The sequence below is a fragment of the Dendronephthya gigantea genome, unplaced genomic scaffold, assembly GCF_004324835.1.
Source record: "Dendronephthya gigantea isolate DGI-Jeju-01 unplaced genomic scaffold, DenGig_1.0 000112F, whole genome shotgun sequence".
Lineage (NCBI taxonomy): Eukaryota > Metazoa > Cnidaria > Anthozoa > Malacalcyonacea > Nephtheidae > Dendronephthya > Dendronephthya gigantea.
This window is the reverse complement of record NW_021163122.1, coordinates 757,081-776,461: the sequence shown is the minus strand read 5'-3', so window position 1 is coordinate 776,461 and position 19,381 is coordinate 757,081. Positions and strand designations below refer to the sequence as shown.

At 36.1% G+C, this 19,381-nt stretch overlaps 2 protein-coding genes across 2 annotated transcripts; both read right to left on the bottom strand.

Moving 5' to 3' along the window:
* Positions 1 to 301: 301 nt before the first annotated feature.
* LOC114535184 (sodium/calcium exchanger NCL-like) lies at positions 302 to 6,584 on the bottom strand. Its single transcript, XM_028556562.1, has 11 exons — positions 6,259 to 6,584; positions 4,761 to 4,874; positions 4,607 to 4,676; positions 4,371 to 4,418; positions 4,085 to 4,187; positions 2,862 to 2,994; positions 2,524 to 2,591; positions 2,067 to 2,208; positions 1,374 to 1,426; positions 1,069 to 1,190; positions 302 to 465 (listed from the first exon to the last, which is right to left on the bottom strand). Exons 1-11 carry the CDS (start codon positions 6,325 to 6,327, stop codon positions 317 to 319), a joined length of 1,071 nt encoding a protein of 356 aa, XP_028412363.1. The 5' UTR covers positions 6,328 to 6,584; the 3' UTR covers positions 302 to 316.
* A 3,331-nt stretch (positions 6,585 to 9,915) lies between these two features.
* On the bottom strand, positions 9,916 to 19,381 carry LOC114535201. The gene is made up of 12 exons (XM_028556580.1): positions 18,899 to 19,381; positions 16,867 to 16,917; positions 16,305 to 16,589; positions 15,761 to 15,997; positions 15,100 to 15,215; positions 14,967 to 15,025; positions 13,504 to 13,655; positions 13,041 to 13,283; positions 12,059 to 12,174; positions 11,929 to 11,987; positions 10,680 to 10,816; positions 9,916 to 10,462 (listed from the first exon to the last, which is right to left on the bottom strand). Exons 1-12 carry the CDS (start codon positions 19,356 to 19,358, stop codon positions 10,212 to 10,214), a joined length of 2,166 nt encoding a protein of 721 aa, XP_028412381.1. The 5' UTR covers positions 19,359 to 19,381; the 3' UTR covers positions 9,916 to 10,211.

Here is a 19,381-nt window from a genome sequence, read left to right as displayed (position 1 = left end):
ACACAAAAAGTGTAAAAGTCAGATTACTCACAATTCCTTTTTAAGACACGTAAACTTTTCTTTCCGTTAATGCTTGTACAGAACAACATCAGGCAAAACTTTCTCATTAAGATTGTCAAGGAAAGAGTATAAAGAACCAATTAGTTAGGTTTAAAAAAATTAAAAAGTTCCTTCTTTAAAGCGAGAAGAAATATATTTACAATGTCCTAAAGACGAAAAATACTGTAGTATAGCCAAGGCACGTTATTCTTTCTGGGTTTCAGGGTTAATTTCCTCCGAACACACTGTTTTTGCAAGTCAAGGTCAACAGTGGCATTTAAAATGATAACGTGAAATAATTTTCCCTTACCTCCTCGAGTTCGCTCTCAGCCTCCTTGTTTATGATAGGGTCTTTTTCTGACGGTGGTTTATCTGGGATATCCTTTGCAACCTGCCAGGTGGCGAAATATTTCTTCTGTAAGCCAACTAAATCAAATTGGAAATTACCTTAGCTTCGGCACCCCAGAGTTCTTCAAACTTAGGACATGCAGGTATATCCATACAAAATTCATACTATGCAAATATGCTATATAGCTATATACCTATATTGTTTCCATTCTATATCCATATGCATAGAAATGGCATTTGGATGGATATTTAAACTTCCATACTGTTTCAGCCCTGGGAGCGCCAAAGCATAAAATTTATACACCGACAGTTGAACAAGAGTTCGATTGATGACATTTTGGAGGCAGGGGCAAATGAGTTAGTAGTCAAGTGGATTTAGAGCACTATCGTGTGCTCAAGAAATCGTAATTCGCACGCAAATGGATGAAATATATTCACTGAGTGTTTTACCCGGTAGTTAAAGGCCCTGATTCACGGTGCAAATTTTCTTAAAACTTGGAATGCAATTCTACTTTTTAGAGATGCATATTTGGGAACAACGAAACTTTTGTGTTTGTTACACTTCATGCACTTCTCTTCTGCAAGACTCTTCACTAATTTACATCTCTTAGAAGTAGAATTGCATTGCAAGTTGCAAGAAAAATTGCACCGTGTAACAAGGCCTTAAGATATGATACTTACTTGAAGCTTGCTTCTGAGCCTCTGGATCTTCTGGTTCACCATCAGTATCGTCCCCGCGAGCTCCTCCGAAAATGTTGCGATTAGCAATGCCATAGAAACGATGAACGACGCGACGACGAATCCTGGATAACAAAAGAGAACAGGGTTAAAAACATTTGAGCATGCAATAACTTTGTTTGTCCTTGTGTCCGCAACATTTGGAGTGATGAAGATAAGCCCAAGAGGAGGAATGAATATGAAATGAAATTAAAATACCAATAGAATGATATTGCATTTTCATTGGAGGATTGCCCGATAACACTTACTCCTCCTGCCTGTGTTTCAAAGCTCTCAATTCTGCAGTTTTGCTGTCGTACACCTAAACACAGAATTTCAAAATTATTGCTTTCTTCTTAATTAGATTTTTCCCTTCAGCTTTTTCATTATTGTAAAATCCTATCGCCTGCATTAAAAAAGCTCACTCACAGTTATTACGTGTGACGTTTTTTAATCAATAGAAAGATTTATTATAGAATCAAATGAAAGGTAAAACATCCAAAATCAAGCTCAATTTGGAGTCCAATTCCGGAATCTCTGCGCGGAGTTTAAGATCTTACACTCGATGAGTATGAGTGAGCTTTTAAAATACATGCAAGCAGGAGTATGGGTTCTAGAATGATTGTATGCTAGAAAATCATGCAGCTAGAATAAACAAATAAAGGCAAGTCAGTATAACGGTTGCACATTCCTTAAACAACAGGGAATTCCTGTCTTTTTTGATGAAACATATCATCTGGCCTATTAATATCGAGGGAGTTGCGTGAAATATTTTTAAGTGGGTTTCAGTTCGTATAATTTGTTAATTAATCAAAACATTAGTTTAAACATTATTTTTACAAAATAGTCCTTTAATCAGTAGATTCTTCCATGCATGTAGTATGATCTAAAACTCCCCAATGTTTGAAAAACGCGGGGTTGACTCTGGAATGAATGTCGTTAGATGAATGAATAAAACTCACCAGGAATATAAGATAGGCAAAGAAACAAATGATACAGAAGATTAAGGTGGCCAACGCAGCATCTCTCACATACTTCGGTTGATGTTTATCACGAGGAGGATACTTCTTGGGACCCCAGTGCCAGTCAGCACTTTGAACAATGCTGCAGGTGAATAGCAGATTGAGTCGTTAAAGTAGTACACTAGTAATATATTCTCAGTGACTTACTCTAAAGCCGCCACGGCACATGCATGGCTCTACCCTGCAGCTAACACATTGTTTCAAATTTCTATGTGGCGAGAACCACAGATTTTATATTTGCTAATATAACTAGTGTTCATGCACAATTAATTATTCATCAAAGCTGCTCAACAAATGAATAACATCTAAAATTATAGTTTTCGTTTTTTAAATATGAAAAATGACCCGGCAACTTTCTTATGGAACTGTAACAGTCTGTACCGTGTTTGACACTTACAGGTAAAGAAGCGAGGTAATAAGCATGATGATTGCCGATTTCGGTACAGAAGGAAGAAGAGTTACTCCCTAGAGAACAAACGTAAAACGTTAAGATGTATAGATTACAATCCTGGCTTGTTTTGAGGACGAGCTTTCATGTCCACGTCCCCTAATGCATTGTCAGTTTCGCTATAACCAGTATTTCTCTGTGCATATATACAATCGTGCAATAAGCCAATCATGTTAAGACGAAACTAATTAAAGACAAAACTTCTGTCCCAAATAGAAATTATTTCGAAAATATGACACCACATTTTCCCAAAGATTCAAAAAATATTTGCGCAATATTCTACCTACCTGTTTCGTACAATGAACTCCTTCCCCAGTCTCTTCAATTGCTTCGCCTTTAGAATCCAAGTCACATCTTCCGAGGAACAAACTGCCTCCCCACGCAATTGTCAACAACATAATAGTAGATCCAGCCAGTGTTCTGAATAGCATAGAACAACAAGTGTTACTGTAGTAACCTCAAATTCATGGGAGCCTATATAATTGTTTATATTCAGGGGGAGGTAAATTCGTATTAATGTTGGTGCATTAATTTATTCTGTGAGTTCGTTAGACAAAAATTAGATAATATATGTAGGTGGTTTGCAATTACCGCCATCGTGGTTGATTTTTCAAAACATGTGAACAAATATTTTTTTCATATTTGCTGTATTTTAATACCCTCCCGATAATATATACGAAAGAGATGATAAGCAGTTACAAAATAAACAAGGAAAAAGTAAATCAACGCAGTTTGTTCTCTTGAAAAGCAGAAGTAAATTTATGATAACATAAACTTAAAACATATGACATCATAATCAGTCATTAGGCATGCAAACAAGAATTATTGGTCGAAATCACATCTCGAGACACTTTCCCAATCTGACGCACCAAGCCCCTGCACCATAACACGTGGTATAACTATGATGTATGAAACGCGCGCTTGTTAACACTTCTCCTTTGGAGAAGTTTGTTATTTAAGAAAGACATATTCAGATTTTTTTAGCAATTAAGTTTCATTAGCGTACATAGTATAATATTGCTGGCTGTTTGACGACTAGACCACAGAGACGGCAAGACGCAATAAGCATATACGATATTCACTAAGGCCCGTTTCAAACGTTGAACTTTTCATGTGCAGAACCCAATGCAAATGAGGCTAATGAGCTAAAGTCTTTGTTTAAGTTTATTTGCATTCGATTCGGCGGCACATGAAAATTTCTACGTCTGAAACAGGCCTGAGAGTTAATATCGAACGATCTCAATCGTTTTTTAGTTCAGTTTGGAAAGGTTTATATATAAAGGTTTATTTTTTTGTAAAGTTTGAAATTCTACTGTAACATGTTCGACCATATAGACCTAATTTTAACTTCATTGTGCGAACTTGCCAAATCGCCTGGTTGCCTGGTTTTAAGTTGTAACGTGTTTCGTTTGAATAGTGCGAAATCCAAATTTGGAGATATTTTAGCTGAAAATTAACATTCGTAACAGTATAAAAAATTCTCAGAAATAACTGCGCACTGAATACTCACCCCATACCAACAGATAATTGGTTCTGTGCGTCTGGTTTCAAGCCGGAAACGATGATAATAGCAGAATCTGGTACAGCTCCAAGCAAAGGCAAAACAATACCACCTAGTGGCATAAGTCATAATAACTTCTTAACAAAATATATAAACCATAAGATATGCATAACAGCCAACGAAATAGAGATGAGCACGTGTAACATTTTTTACCGCAAGTATATATAACTACTATGTTGTACAGATTCGATACAGTATAATTCTATAGGATTGTATGGAAAAAATTTACACCTACCAATCAGCCCTGCAGGTAGCCCAAGATCCAGCAACAACTCAGCACCCTCTAATATTTAGAAATTTGCATGTAGGTTAGTTTGCAGTTCATGCCAGCCTATCGGATGTAAGACGCAGTCAGTGTAACACATTGTAATTGTGGAGACTGCGACGAGGGGTAAAAAGGATAGATAATATTAAAAAAGGTTTTCACTTTTCAGGGCAAGTTTTTTATAAACAACGTAGCTAATAGTAAACCTGAAATCAGTTTTGCAGCAACCATCAACAATGCCCCATAGAAAACAATCAGGAGGAAGTTCCCAATAATCTGGAAAAAAACCATCAAAAATCATACAACGACCAGGTTTGCAGCATACTATACTAACTATAGACAGGTTTTATAAATACTTACAGTACTTGAACATGGGTATTTGGTAAGTCGATCCTCGTAGCACTTGTCATACTTATGTTCAGGTTTAGTTTCATTTGTTATATTTGATGTTGAGTTACCAAAAGCTTCTGCACCCTGAAACCGACAAATCAATCTTAATAGACCTTTTCGGTAATTATGTCACAACATTTTAACATCACAACGTTGTAAATTTAGAACCATCTTAAATGAAATGGATTTCAAGCCTTACTCTCACGAGCCCCATGCAAAGATGCAAAATATCATTCTGCAACACATGCATGAAAAAGATTTTTTGTTTTGACCAATAAATGTGGAAATAATATAACACGAGAACGAGGCTAAGAAGACAGACCGCGGTTCTAAATTTAAAATGATAATGTTGTGATGTAATTACCGAAAACTCTATTACAACAATTATAACTTATTGTTACATTAAAATAACCGATGTAATATAATGCTATGAGTTATGCAACGGTAAATCAACTTTCAGTAGAGCCTGCATGTATGCATTGCTATAAATGATTCATGTGTGTTTTTTTTCTATTCTCTCGTTTACAAAATTAATCCACTTATAAGAAATGAAGTGGTTTGCAACAAGGTAATTTACAATGCATCTTGTCTTCCAGCTATGAGTATAATATACTTTTCTTTAGTATCTACTATCTATATACGCTTGGCTATATGTATGGCAATGTTTAGACATAAAATTGGGGGAAAAGTTTATGATTTCAATACATCCCCCCCCCCTAAGTTGAACACAAAGACAACGCAGGCATGCATGATAATGGCTATTTGCTACAATCAGACGAAAACAACTCAGCAATGCAATGTCTGGTATTTGCTCTATATTTTGCATAGTTACTCGTTAAAACGCCGTTATATGATTTAACATTTAATATCATCATTTAGAAGTAGCCCATGATACTGCGGAACTTGAAAATAACCCGTCCATTTCACGCGCGGTTGAACAACTTATTTATGCACATCGCTTTTGAACTATAGGACTCCGATACGCGTTTCAGAACACTTGAGTACTGACAAAGATTGCTAGTTCACACCACCACGCTAAGGTATACCAATTTTACCTCCCGAGCGCAACATATGAAGTCTTTCAATCTAGTTATTCGCATTATCAGTATATTGTTGTTACTCGGACAAACGTCCGCTACAATAATCTATATTTCATAACAATACGTTGATCTGAGTTATCTGACACACCGACATGCATTGAACACATGCAGTACTGTTAAAAAACTATATATATATATATATCTGTAGTGCGCTTAATATTGACCAAGTAAATCTTAAACATTGCTAAATTTTTACGCAGACTTAACGCAAGTTGGCGCATCGAATCAGTAAAAGTAGCTGAAAGGGCACTGTCTTAAAATCAGTGGTTGCGGGTACCGTCCAACGTAGCTGTTCAATCACCTGTATCAGTTTACGCGCACAGTTGTTTCAAGTTATTGAATGTTTACGAACTGGAAATTAAACTTACCATATCGCAAGCATACAAACAAGCAAATGCGAGAAGTGCGAACGCTTTCACGAGACGAATATTAGCCATTCTGAATCCACAATTTGACCCTTCCACCACGTCTACTTCTGAAGGAGAGTTAGCAGCAAGTGAGCGTAGCTGTTAAGTGTTAACTGTTTAATCCTTCAATAAAATCATTCCAGATTGTTACGCCTCATTGAAAAGCATAATTACGCATAATATTACACATGCAATGTTTGTCGCAAAAAGCTACAAGTTATTCTTTTGAATAGAAGTTAGGAACTATCACGACATGTATTTTTCCAAATTGACCTCTAGAATGAAAGCTGAAACGTTTATTCTTCGAAAATCGGAATTCCTGTGCATTAGATCAGATATTGTTCGCGTGGGGTACAAACAGTGAGAACGCCTCAGTTCTGCACGGCTGCCCTCACATGCTTCACAGCCTTCAGTGAAATGCAAATCTTGAGTCCAAAATAGAAAGGGGAAAAAATTATCCAGATCTTGTATTTGGTCTTGGTATCTTGTTTTAAATGACCAAGATTACTCATTCCAGCCATAAAATTTACCCAATTACAGACGGCTGGTTCGTATATATATAGCCTTTATCTGATCATACATCCAATTTCATCTCCGCTTCTTATGTTGTTGTGTTTACACTGCTATGCATAATATGTTATGCTAGCTATGCTATGGTAATAATGTTTGTTAGTCAGGGCAACAATGTTACAAGCGGTTATATTTTACTTCGTCGCTACTTTGCCATACTGGAAGTGGTAAAAGTATGCGTGATTCACGGCAGAGTCATAGAGAATATGCATGCCAATTGATATGAATCTTTTTCACTCTAGAATTTTCGCAAAAACTAGACAAGATCTTTATGAATAATTTGAAGTCCAGTGTCACCCATCAAACTCGTGTGTTAGTCGATGTAATTTTATGAGGTTATAATATACCCGATGTCGATCAGGAAGTATATAGCTATCTGCATACTTTCGTCACTAATATTCGCATGCACAAGAGGAAAGAATTGTATGAGATAACACCATGCCCATGTACCTATTGGCTTGTAATGATTAAATCTGAATTATTTTACCATTACTTATCATTTATTATTTTTGCGAGTTGATTTTGCGATGAGTAGAAAAGAAGCCTTTACGGAAGAGATTCTAGGTAGTGTAACAAGTATGCAATTCATAATCATTATGATTGTCAAAGTACAAATTGGATGAATCTTATACTTAAACAATTTTGATATATTATATAGGTGAAGAGCAGGGGTATATATATAGGCTCTCGGTTTGAAATAAAATTCATGATAAGGCGAAGTATTTACTCTAGGTAAATTTAGCTCAAAATGAAGCCAACTATATAGTTAAAATAGTACTTATATTTCGGTAACTCTACAATACATGCAAGATGACATAAAAAGCTCAAGGAATGCACATAAGCTAGAAGGTATATTTGAAGGCGTATTCGTCATTGACAGGCGTATTCCGATTATTGTGATATATTAAGAAACCCAGAGTGGTCGTCTGTAAAAAATATTGGTTTGCCAAAAAATTCTGGACATACGGATGGGAATTGTATGGTACGCGGTTTTGAATTAGTCCAGTATATTTGGAGGAAAGGCAGGACCCAATAATCACAGAGGAAAGAATCAACAGATCATTCTAGTCTTGAAGCACGAAAGGTCAACGCAAAGAAGTGCCTAGTCATCCGTGTTACAATTGCACTACCGTTATTTGATGACGAAAGATGTGTGTATGCAATCACTCCTCTCCCTAGATAAATTAAGTAGCATCGCCTATTTGTAGCATTATATTCGGCATATTCCGTTACGGTATTGTCTGCCAGTTTTTACATACACATCTTCTCCATCCAATATTGACTGCAATCAAAATGAAATTAAGCCAACTGACATATTGCACACGACACTCTTCTTAACTTATTGGACTTTGACGACTTCTTCACGTTCATAATCATGGGCTAAAACGACACTTGTTGAAGCAACTACAGTCAGATGTTGAAGCAACTACAGTCAGTCGATGATTGCTCTTGGTTTAAGCCCTTGAGAAGCCACCTTAAAGTGGTTTGGAAATACGGCGTCGATCATGTCAGTAATATCAGTGCAATTCGTCTTGGAAATGTTATTGCATTACAAAATATGTCATATAGAGCTAACACTCGTTTTTGAGGCATTGATATGTTATACTGAGTAAATGAATGCATTTATGATAGTGAACAATAATATTCATAATAAATCATTGATATTTTGACATGAGATTTGTCAGTGGTCATCATGGAAGAATTTGAAGAAATGGTCGAGGGAATGTCCGACGTAATGAAAGCTTTCAAATAATGAAACACAGTTTACTGCATGCGAGAGAAATTATAGTTGAACATTTTGGTCGGTCGTTTCATTCCAACCACACACTTCCCCTGGATTTCGAGTGTTCTGTGACCGAATATTTTTCGCTTCTCATCAAATAATTTGCTCAATTGAACATCACATCAGATAGCTGTAGTTCCGAAATGTTTTGTAAATTAATTCATCACCCCAGCCATAAACACGGCAGGAATACATGCAGGACGCTAACCTTGCTGACTCGTCTCAAAGACAAAGAACTATTACCACTGTCATATTTTTAATTTGGCATCTGATAATCTTTCATGCAAGCAATGCTAATTTTAATGTTACAAACAACAAAGAGCACCGATCCGAGCAATGAACAAAGAAACCAAAGCCGGGGGGGGAAAAGGAGGTTTAGGTTTGGACAAAGCCATTCTGAAGCTCTCGGTAAAAAGTTTCGTCATGCAGTCATAAAAATATCCCTAAGGGCCTGTTTAAATAGAGCGAGCTAGGCGATATAAAAAGCACATCAAAGGCTTAACTTGATTAGTCTTTCATTATTATGTAGTTTTCCCCTCTCCTAGCCAGGATAACTCGCTCCATGACATTTATTCTGTTATTGATGTTAAAAAAATAAAAATAGTTCATTATTTTATAAATATAATTTATTTACAATAAAGGACTCCCTAACCGATAATATTATTGAAACTTCGTTCCCTGTGAAATATTCCGCAGCCTAAATCTGCTTCCGGTCCCCTTGGACTTTCTTTGTGCTTATATAATTAAACAGAAGGTTCTAACCACAAATGGGTTTATTACACGTCGTCATAGTGTATTACGGTACCCTAAAGGCCTATTTAGACTACACGATAAGTTGTATGCAATTATCATTCTAACGGATGTAAAAGAGGGCCTATACCACAATCTTCATTTCATATTGTTCCGGGTGGAATTTAAAGTGTCACGTTTGTACGTGTGTTTATACGTTCACATACGCCAGGGTACGAATCGTATACGACAAATCGCGTAGTGTAAATGGGTCTTAAGGAGGCGATGAAAATTTAAGGGTCTACATATACAGGGTGAGTAAAAAAAACTGACACCTTTGAAATTCAAATTAGCTGCGAACTTATGGCTGGAATATAACAATTCCCCAGTACAATCAACACAAACGAACTGTTCTTTTGTATTTACAGAGCTTAGAATGCATTTTAACTTCCAAAGGGAACAAACTTTATGTTTTAGGTTAATTAATATGATATACCTCGTATACCAATGAAATATTTTAGGCAACTTCTGTCACATTACAGACACATTGCAGCTAATTTGAATTTCAGTTTTTTTTTTGTGTCAGTTTTTTTTTTGCTCACCCTGTAGATATAGCGGCTAGATATTCCAAAAGATGTAACATTTATAAGAATTCTATACATGCATATATTTCAACAACCCTAGCCTCGGAACAACGTATTTCGTAACCGCAATGATAAATTTGGAATGCAGGCGCCTCAGTCAACTGGCTCATTTTCCCGCGAAGGCGCTCTAAATGAGCTTACGTTTTTGCAAAGGCCTTTTTATTAACCACCCATGCTCTCAATCCTTCTCAGGTGGGCAGGACTTGGTTACGAGAGAGGCGAGTTTTCATTTGTAGGCCGGACTCTTTAGTGCCATCAGGACAGATTTCACGTTCTTGACCATCACTGATATTTATCAAGACTACGCTGATGTGTTTCTTTCCGATGCAAATTCCACAAATAGCAATGGATATGATCACGAGAAGAGACACTATACACATTATGGCGATAAAGACAGCTTTTTTAAGTCCAAAATATGTGTCATCGGCCGATTTGGTTGCTGTAAAAGTGAAAATGAATTTAAGCAGAAATATTTCCATTAGCTAAGTTTCGGTAAAAATTCTTTTGCAAGAAACAATGTATAAAATTGTGCGCATGCCGTTGATATATATCCATTTTGCAGTTATCATGCATTCAGAAGAGAATTACACACAAGAAATTGGATGGCAGGGTCTTTGTAAAGTCTATTAGGACAAACAAAGCAAATATTTACTAACTTTTTTCACTGACACTTTGCGGGTCGACGGTGAATCTTCCAAACTTGTTTTGGTTAACGCAACTTCTTAATGGCTTTAGTGGCTCCTTCATCGCTTTCTTTGAAACAATTTGAAATTCTACCACCACGCTTCCTCTCCTGTAGTTTATTTTACAGATAGTTTTATATAAGCATGATCGTTGGCGAATAAAAGGAGCTCTTTTTGAGAAAAAATACTTCACATGAAAATGAAGACCAATAATTATTCATCACTATTGTATAAATTATAATAATTGTTCCGTTTTTTGGACAATTTGCTTTGTTTTTTCATGCATAATGACAACTGTGCATTTCACAGGAAACTTATATCTGGTGGACCATCCCTAACATTTTGAACTTATGTTTTTATCTTTATTCATATATCAAAAATGTAAGAAATGAATGTGGTATATATAGTCGCACGGCTGCATGGTAAAGCCACGCTTTAACCCCAGAACTGAGTAGCATAGTTTGTCATTCATTAAGAAAGGACAATTACAGTATACTGCCCAGAAATAACCTAACAAAAACCTCGGTTAACCTAGGTCAAACCTCGGTCTAATCGAGGTCGAACCACGGTGGGACGTAGGTTTAACCTCGGCCAAAAACGGTCTGACAGACATTTCTTAAGATATTTTCGATATGATTATTGTGTTGTCCTTCTCAGCTGTTCATAACATCCGTTCGGAAACGAACGGCAACCGCAATTTTTCCTTTGCGGTCGGCTTCGGCCGGTTTCTATCGGTCGACGGCAACCTAACCGCGGCCGAACCGCAACCGCAGTACTGTATAGAGCAAGATAAATATATTCATATAGTGAAGGTTAAATAGCTACTTTAGGTTTACGCTTATTTCTTTTCACTTAGTCGGACCATGTTACACGATAGGGATTCTTCCCGCTTACGCGTTTTTCAAACGAGCGAACCTTGCACGCTGAGTATAGGTTTCTTGTTATATCATCACGTGTTATATTTTATATTATAATTGGTTGTTATACGACTTGTTCGATTTTGTGAGCTGCATGTGTGTACTTCGTTGCCGACGGCAATTTTTGGCATGTAATTGAACTATTTACCTATAACCTCCTGCAAGTTCTTGTTCTCATACATCGATTGTTTCGCTGTGCATGCATGTTAATTGTTTTTGAGCTTACATGTACAATAGACATATAACAAGTGAATTTATGCAATTAAATCTTTATTGCATGTGCAGCAACAATATCATCTACGTACCGATAACTGTTAACCATCACATTCAAGAAATCTTTCGTATCGCTGTAAGCCTTTATGATCTAGGTATAAAAAATGCACATTTAATTCAGAATTTCTAGTTTGCTGAGGAGAAACTAATGGTAAATGGTACCTGAATTTCAATCTCAGCAGTTGTCTCCTTATAGACGAATGATGTTTTATTTAGAAGGTCATCATTCCATGGCAATCCAGAGATGATAGTCATAGTTAGTACAACTGCAACCGCACCTGTAACATTCGACAAATAAAATTCTTGAAGTTGATTTCCCTTAAACTTACAATGTAAACGAAAATGCTTGAATAAAAAAGTGCAAATTTTACTGATATCTTTTTTAAGAATTAATATAGAAATTAAATTAATTTTCAGCTATTTTAATCTGCAGATGGGTCCATGCACTTTCAGCAATCAGAATTACTACATGCAGCAATTAAATATCACTGCAGTAATACCAAGGACAAGCATGTTCGTGCAGCTTCGTTCCCGGGACATTTCGCCTGTACAGTAAAACGTCATCGAATATAACCTTAAAGCCCTGCTTACAACACTACGCTAAATTTATTCGCACGGCAGAGCTAAAATGGGTACCCGTGCGCATTTCATCCGTACCCGCCTTTATTTTGGTACCCTGAACACTAATAAAATTGGGCACGGGTATCTATTTTAGCATAAAGTTGTTTGCATTATAAATATTATGTATGCAGATGTTTGTAGATATTATGTATGCAGATGTTTGTAGATATTATGTATGCAGATGTTTGTATATATTATGTATGCAGATGTTTGTGCAAAATGGAAACGCAAATGTTTTTCCAAAATGTTGCTTAAAAGGGAGATTTTCCAATAAAAGATTTACAACCATTAAACTTACTTATGTATTCATATATCCATGTTTACACACCATAGTCATTGAAACAATCGCATTTAGAAATATCTTTCGTGTTAATTACCTTATTCATAGAAACAGAATTGACCAACTGATAGTCAAAATGTTTTAAGAACGAATTGGAGTTCATGGCATTTACAAGTTGCTGCATAAAAATGTAATTAAATTTACTCTCTATCAACAATCACTTCAAACAATACGTCCACTCACCATCACGAAGAATAAGCTTACAATTCCGGCCATCGCCTTCCATACTGAGAGGGCATTTTCCACAGGTGTAATATTTATCACCTGTTACACTACAATTCACACGCGGAAAACATGGCAAATTCCTACAATGGTCGATATTTTCACACAACCTCCCAGAATATGACTTAACACATGTACATGTGAAATTGGACACCTCCTCAGGGTTCGTGGATATATTCTTGTGGTTGTTGTTGCGACATGTACCTAACAAAAATTCAAATACAAAGCGTTATTTAATACCATTTTATAGGCTATACGATTATTTGTATGAATTATACACCATTTTTACACTAAACCGGATTCGCTTGTAACACCATTTATTCGTTTGGATTTAAAGAACAATGGTTGGTATCAAATTTATTGTTATATCAATATTAGCACCTTCCCACTCTCTCCCGGACACTGCAGAAAAATATTTACTAACCTTTTTTCCTGACACTGTGGGGCTCAACGGTGAACCTTCCAAACTTGTTTTGCTTAGCAAGACTTCTTAATAACTTCACTGGGTCATATTTCGCATCATTTATCATTTTCTTTAAAACAATTTGAAATTCCACCACCAACACGCTTCCCTTCCTGTAATTTATGTTGATAGAGATAAGTGCATGTGAACATTAGACGGTTACAGTCACGGCAATAGATGCGTTCAGAAAAATTTTGAGGCATTCACATTTGCTCGTACTTTTCCTGTTGATTTTCAGAGTTCGTAAAATATTTTTGGAATCTCCTGTTCATTGACCAATCAGGATGTACAAGCAACAAATTTAAATTTGATTTGTAAATGAAATGCCCGATATGAATTGTTCAATACGCAATGAAATAAAAAAAATGTTTGGTTCGTGAAATACGCGGTACAAGAAGTAAGGAGATTTTCAATGAGTTTTTTAATTTAATGAACTTTGTAAGTGAACGGATAAATTTGAGCAAATGATCGATATTTCTCAGAACGCTTTTATTGATAAAACATGATAAGAAAATGACAGGCAAAGGAAAAGTTAATGGTAATTTCAGGAAATACGCAGTTATTCATGGTAGTTCCACTGTTTTTTGGGACTGCCGCATATGACAACCGTGCTGATAAAAAAACGTATAATTGACTATCCTTAAGCCTGATTTTCATATGTCACCGACGGTCGGCGATGTATTGTTTGTGGTCATTGAGGAAGATAATTTATACAAAGTAACAAAGCACTTTATTCTCCAGTGATCACCGACAATAGCCATCGCCGACCGATGGTGACATATGAGAATCAGGCTTAAAACTTATGCATGTACGGGGAAAATCTAAAAGTGACAAGTCGTTTGTACTCTGTTGGTGCATTTGTTAGTTAGTGTAATGTGTCGAGAAGTTAACTTAAGTATCTTCTATTAATATAGGTTTATATCCTTTAGTCTAGTTTCAATCATCGTTACACTTTACGCGTTGCGGTGCATGTTACACGTTTCCAGTTTAATGTTTGACGCGTTTATTATAGCTTTGTGATTGGCTGTCATACGACTATTATTTTGGGTTTGTGATCTGTGTTCTGTGTTGCTGTAGACAAAATTGTTACTTAGCCTTTCTCAGGATGACGTTTTGGGGTACATTCGATTTTCTGAAATAGGTTTAAAAATTATGATTTAACATGAAAAGCGTTTTTTTTAAATAAACAGACCATTTGAAGAATAAGTCCAGCCTAAAATTAAAGACTGTGGCCGTTATGAGGTCTCACGCTCATGGTTTTGAAAAAAAGTACCCCCAAAATGGCGGCATATTCATCATCGTGAGAAAGGCTAATTGCTTTCGCCTGACCGGTTTCAACTGTGCTGCATGTGCGTGTTAATGGTGTTAGAGCTTACATGTACAATACACATTTAACAAGTGAATTTATACAATTAAATTTTTACCGATAACTGTTAACAATCACATTCAAGAACTGTTTTGTATCGCTGTAGGCCTTTATGATCTATAGGTATAAAAGATGCACATTTACTTCAGTATTTCTAGTTCGCTGACGAGAAATTAATGGTAAAATTGTACCTGAATTTCAATCTCAGCAGTAGTCTCCTTATAGATGAAGGATGTTTTATTTAGAAGGTCATCATTCCATGACAATCCAGAGATGATAGTCATGGTTAGTACAACTGCAACCGCACCTGTAACATTCGACAAATAAAATTCTTGAAATTACGTATACATTAACCATGCACAGTTGGGTTGTCAAAGAAAATGTTTGATTTAATTATTGAAAGCTGAAAACTATATAAGTTCATTTCTATAAATATCTTTTTGAAAAATATAGAAATCATAATGATATTTTCTAGAATTCAATAAGTCCACGCACACTGGGGTCAGTGTTGCTATCTTTGTTTGGGACTTGGGTAGACTGCTAAATTGGGGTTGTATTCATATATTCATATCATAGCATTCAATTCCTCCCCAAATTAAGCTTCTATGTAACTATTGGTCTACTATTGTACGAAGATTAATCGAAGCGGCGATTTTGAAAAATTATACCATAGTGATGTAAAATTAAAGATGGATACCTTTAGCTGCATGGAAACAGAATTTACCAACTTAAAAGCAATATGCCTTGGCAAATCTGAGCTCACGACATTTATTAATGCAAAGGTCCATAAAAATATAATTAAAGTTTATTCCTTATCAATTTCCTTATAGTCTAACAATTATGATCACTCACCATTAGGCAGAATAAGCTTACAATTCCGGCCATCGCCTTCCATACTGGGATGACATTTTCCACAGATGTAGTATTTATCACCTGTTACACTACAATTCACACGCGGAAAACATGGCAAATTCCTACATTGGTCGATATTTTCACACAACCTCCCAGAAAATGATTTAAGACAAGTACATGTGAAATTGGACACCTCCTCAAGATTCGCAGATACATTCTTGTTGCTGCGGCATGTACCTTTAAGTTAAACAAAAAATACGTATAAAATACGAAGCGTTATTTCATACAATTTGAAATTACGAAAACGTCGCATGCGCAAGAGCATGCTCAGTTTGGACTAGATTTCAGTCATTTCACATTTTGAATCGATTATATTAAATGTGAGTGGCTACAGTGGATCTACACGCATCGGGCTTTAAAGCGTTTCAAAAATTTCATGTCCTGCGTTTGCTGGATACTAAAGAAAACATATCATATAAACTTATCCTGTTTGAACTTATTTAATATCTAATAACCAGCTTTTTTGAAAATAACGTTACATTACCTCCATTTTGGCAAGGGCAAGATACGACTTGGATACTTAATGTATGATTGGCTGCAAGGTCTTCGTAGTCAATAACTTTCAGCGATATGCTCCCAGATTTGCTCGCAAAAATCTGAACTTTTTTCTGCGCTTTGTCGTATGAAACAATGCTGATGTTCACGCTTGAGGGAACTTCGTATGTCAAAGGATAACGTTCTGGGTCGGTTCCATTTATGACTAGTTGAAATGTGCTATTCTCGACGGCGTATAATCGGTCGGGCATTGTAATATACGGCGGTCGATTTGCTTAAAACAAATAAAAGAAGTCATTTTGTAACTGCAAAGCGTTTCATTATTAAATGTATTACTATATTAAATATAAAACGCGGACTTGATTGTATTCATTAACTGTGGCTATTAGACCAAAATAAACAAGCTATAAAAAGAAACAAAATAACCATCTTGAATTAAATTCAAGATTGATCGTTAATTTCAAGTTGCCTTTATTCTTCGGAATTTCTTTTCAAACAAGCTATAATAACAAAGTTTCCAATCAGTATTTCGTCTAGTTTAAAAGTCATACCAAGGCAATAGTCTTCAGGATCAGCATTCGAACAGTTAGGTAGCTTTGAACCTACAGTAAATAGAAAAATACCGTCAATATTGATTTCTCAGTTAACAGTATACCCAAGCTATACAGCAAGCGGGAATTCAGTCTTATAAAATCTTGGATGATTAAAGCCCGTTTTCCACTAGCCGAATTTATCCGCGCGAACACTGATCAAAAGTAGGCAGCGCGATTCTACTTTTTCACGACGATTTTTCTCGCAAACCAATCACATCACCCGATTACAGATATCGCTTCGCATCGCGCGAATGAATTCGCCTAGTGGAAAGCGAGCTTAAAGATTAGCATGCATCAAACATGCAAAAAGTTTTACTGAAGATTGCTTGCAGAGCGACGCTGCTTTGGAAGTACCTAAGCAACCTGGGCAGTTACCCTTATGGTCTTATAATCTATTTTTTTCTTTTTATCTTACTATGCTGTTTATTCATTGTCTTAAAAATAGGAAGCTTACGGCCTTACTTTTAACTGTTCCAGTGAGCATTCTACCGAAATACTTTTCTGTTGTTTAATTTAAAGTTAGATTCGTTGCATTACGGGATGATGCTAGAGTAACGTTGGATATATATTTCAAATGCTCGCGCTCATGTGAATAGTTTGTAAACTTAGCACCAAGAAGGATGCACGCTTTCTTGTTTTCAGTCAACTGTATATATCTGCAGCGAAAACTGAAAAAGTGGATATTTGTATTAAATTTAGGTACGTAAGATTTAATTGACGGTTCGTCATGCAGTTTCACTTTTTAGTTTTGGCTTGTGTTCAGACGATGAAAATGCATGAAAAAATCGTTACAGGCCTGTTTGCCATTTCTGGAGGGTATCGTCTCCATGCATCCATATAGCTATATGGACAAACACCTGACAAATTTTCAAAGTAAAATACAACTCATTACTATGCTATTGTCTATATATAGGTTTATTCAAAAATAGTTATTTTCTCGTCACGTGTCTATATTGTATTTTAGTTGCCAATGGCATTCGTCTAGCTAAGCTCCTCAACATTGACTTGAAAAATATGAAAGATTGCTATTGGTTTATTTGTGCAAAATACAATAGACATCGTATGATGAGAAAGGAACAATTTTTGCCTCAATCTACCTCAACATAGTTAGTATTCTAGTTTTATGTGGTCTCCAAACCATGCATATTCTATTAACTGTGTTCATATCATACATGCAAGTCATGAATAATTCGATGACACAAAGATCCTGTTTTTGTCAGCCTTTCTGTTGCCTGGAAACAGGACACCAAGACCGGATCAAATTTTACATTTCATTCATGTGTCTGACTCCCACATCATTGTTTACCCTTTATATATTATATTAGTTCGCACGATTCGATCTTGTTATTGTTTCCGCAAATATCATACAGATTAAATTTAACACGATTAATCTATTTGAAATAATGTTTGCTATAGAGCTTCATCGTAGTTACTATTTGTATTAGTGAAACCAGTTCTTTGAGACTATAAGCTTTGCTGAATTAATCATGCATATTAATATAAGTTTCACATTTAATTCGAAGGCTTGTAGTTTTTGGCCCAGGCAGTGCTAGCTGAAGTACTAGCCAGTGATAGCAGTTGTTAGTTGGAATGGCATTGTATAAACAAATCGATCTACAAACACGAGGTTTACAGCATATGTAAAAGAAACTCTGGATAATATTCATGATGCTCTTCACGCGTCTTCAATTATTTACATATATAGTGATTTATGGCAGATTATTTGACGTCTTTGCACAATGTCGATCCTTCATTTTCAAAATTACGATATTGCATGCACTTGTGATAAATGCTGTTTTGAAATACGGTTATCAATAAATGCAATTGCAATAAAGTACCTTCCTAGTCTAACAGAGTGGCAAAGCATCATGTGCAAGAAGACAAAGCCCAGCCGCCCGCAAACTACTGGGACCGTGTTTCGATCATTTATAGTAATCACTTTTGAGCTGTATGTTAATAAAAGCTTGTAGGAAGCGATAGAAGCGTATACCTGCGCAGTAAACTGAGTCGCATTGAGATGGCGTCTTTAGTTGGTAAATATAGTAGCCACTACAATTTCTCACGTTTATATCGTAAGAATAACCGCAGCCATAAGGTATGACCAGTGGTGCGTCGAGACAAGCTTTTCTTTTCACAATTCCTTCTTCCACCGTAGGATGAGTGCCGTTCATCCATATAGGTGCTCGTGTACCACATCCTCCGCGGTTTGGCCGTCTCGTTGCTATATCTCCTCCAGCTTCACTTGAAAACCGGTACCAAACGTCGTCTATAATCGCCTTTCTATCGCAGAGCTTGTTCGAAGAAGAATTATGTGGCAGAATGTAGGCCGTGCTTCGTCTCGCATCCTTAATTGTTACGTAGTTTACATCTTTACAATATCTAGCCTTTGTGCCAACGTGTAAAGTTAAGAAAAATACGACAAGAACAGCTACATGAAACTCGTTTCCCATGATTTTTAAAAATTGTAGACTGC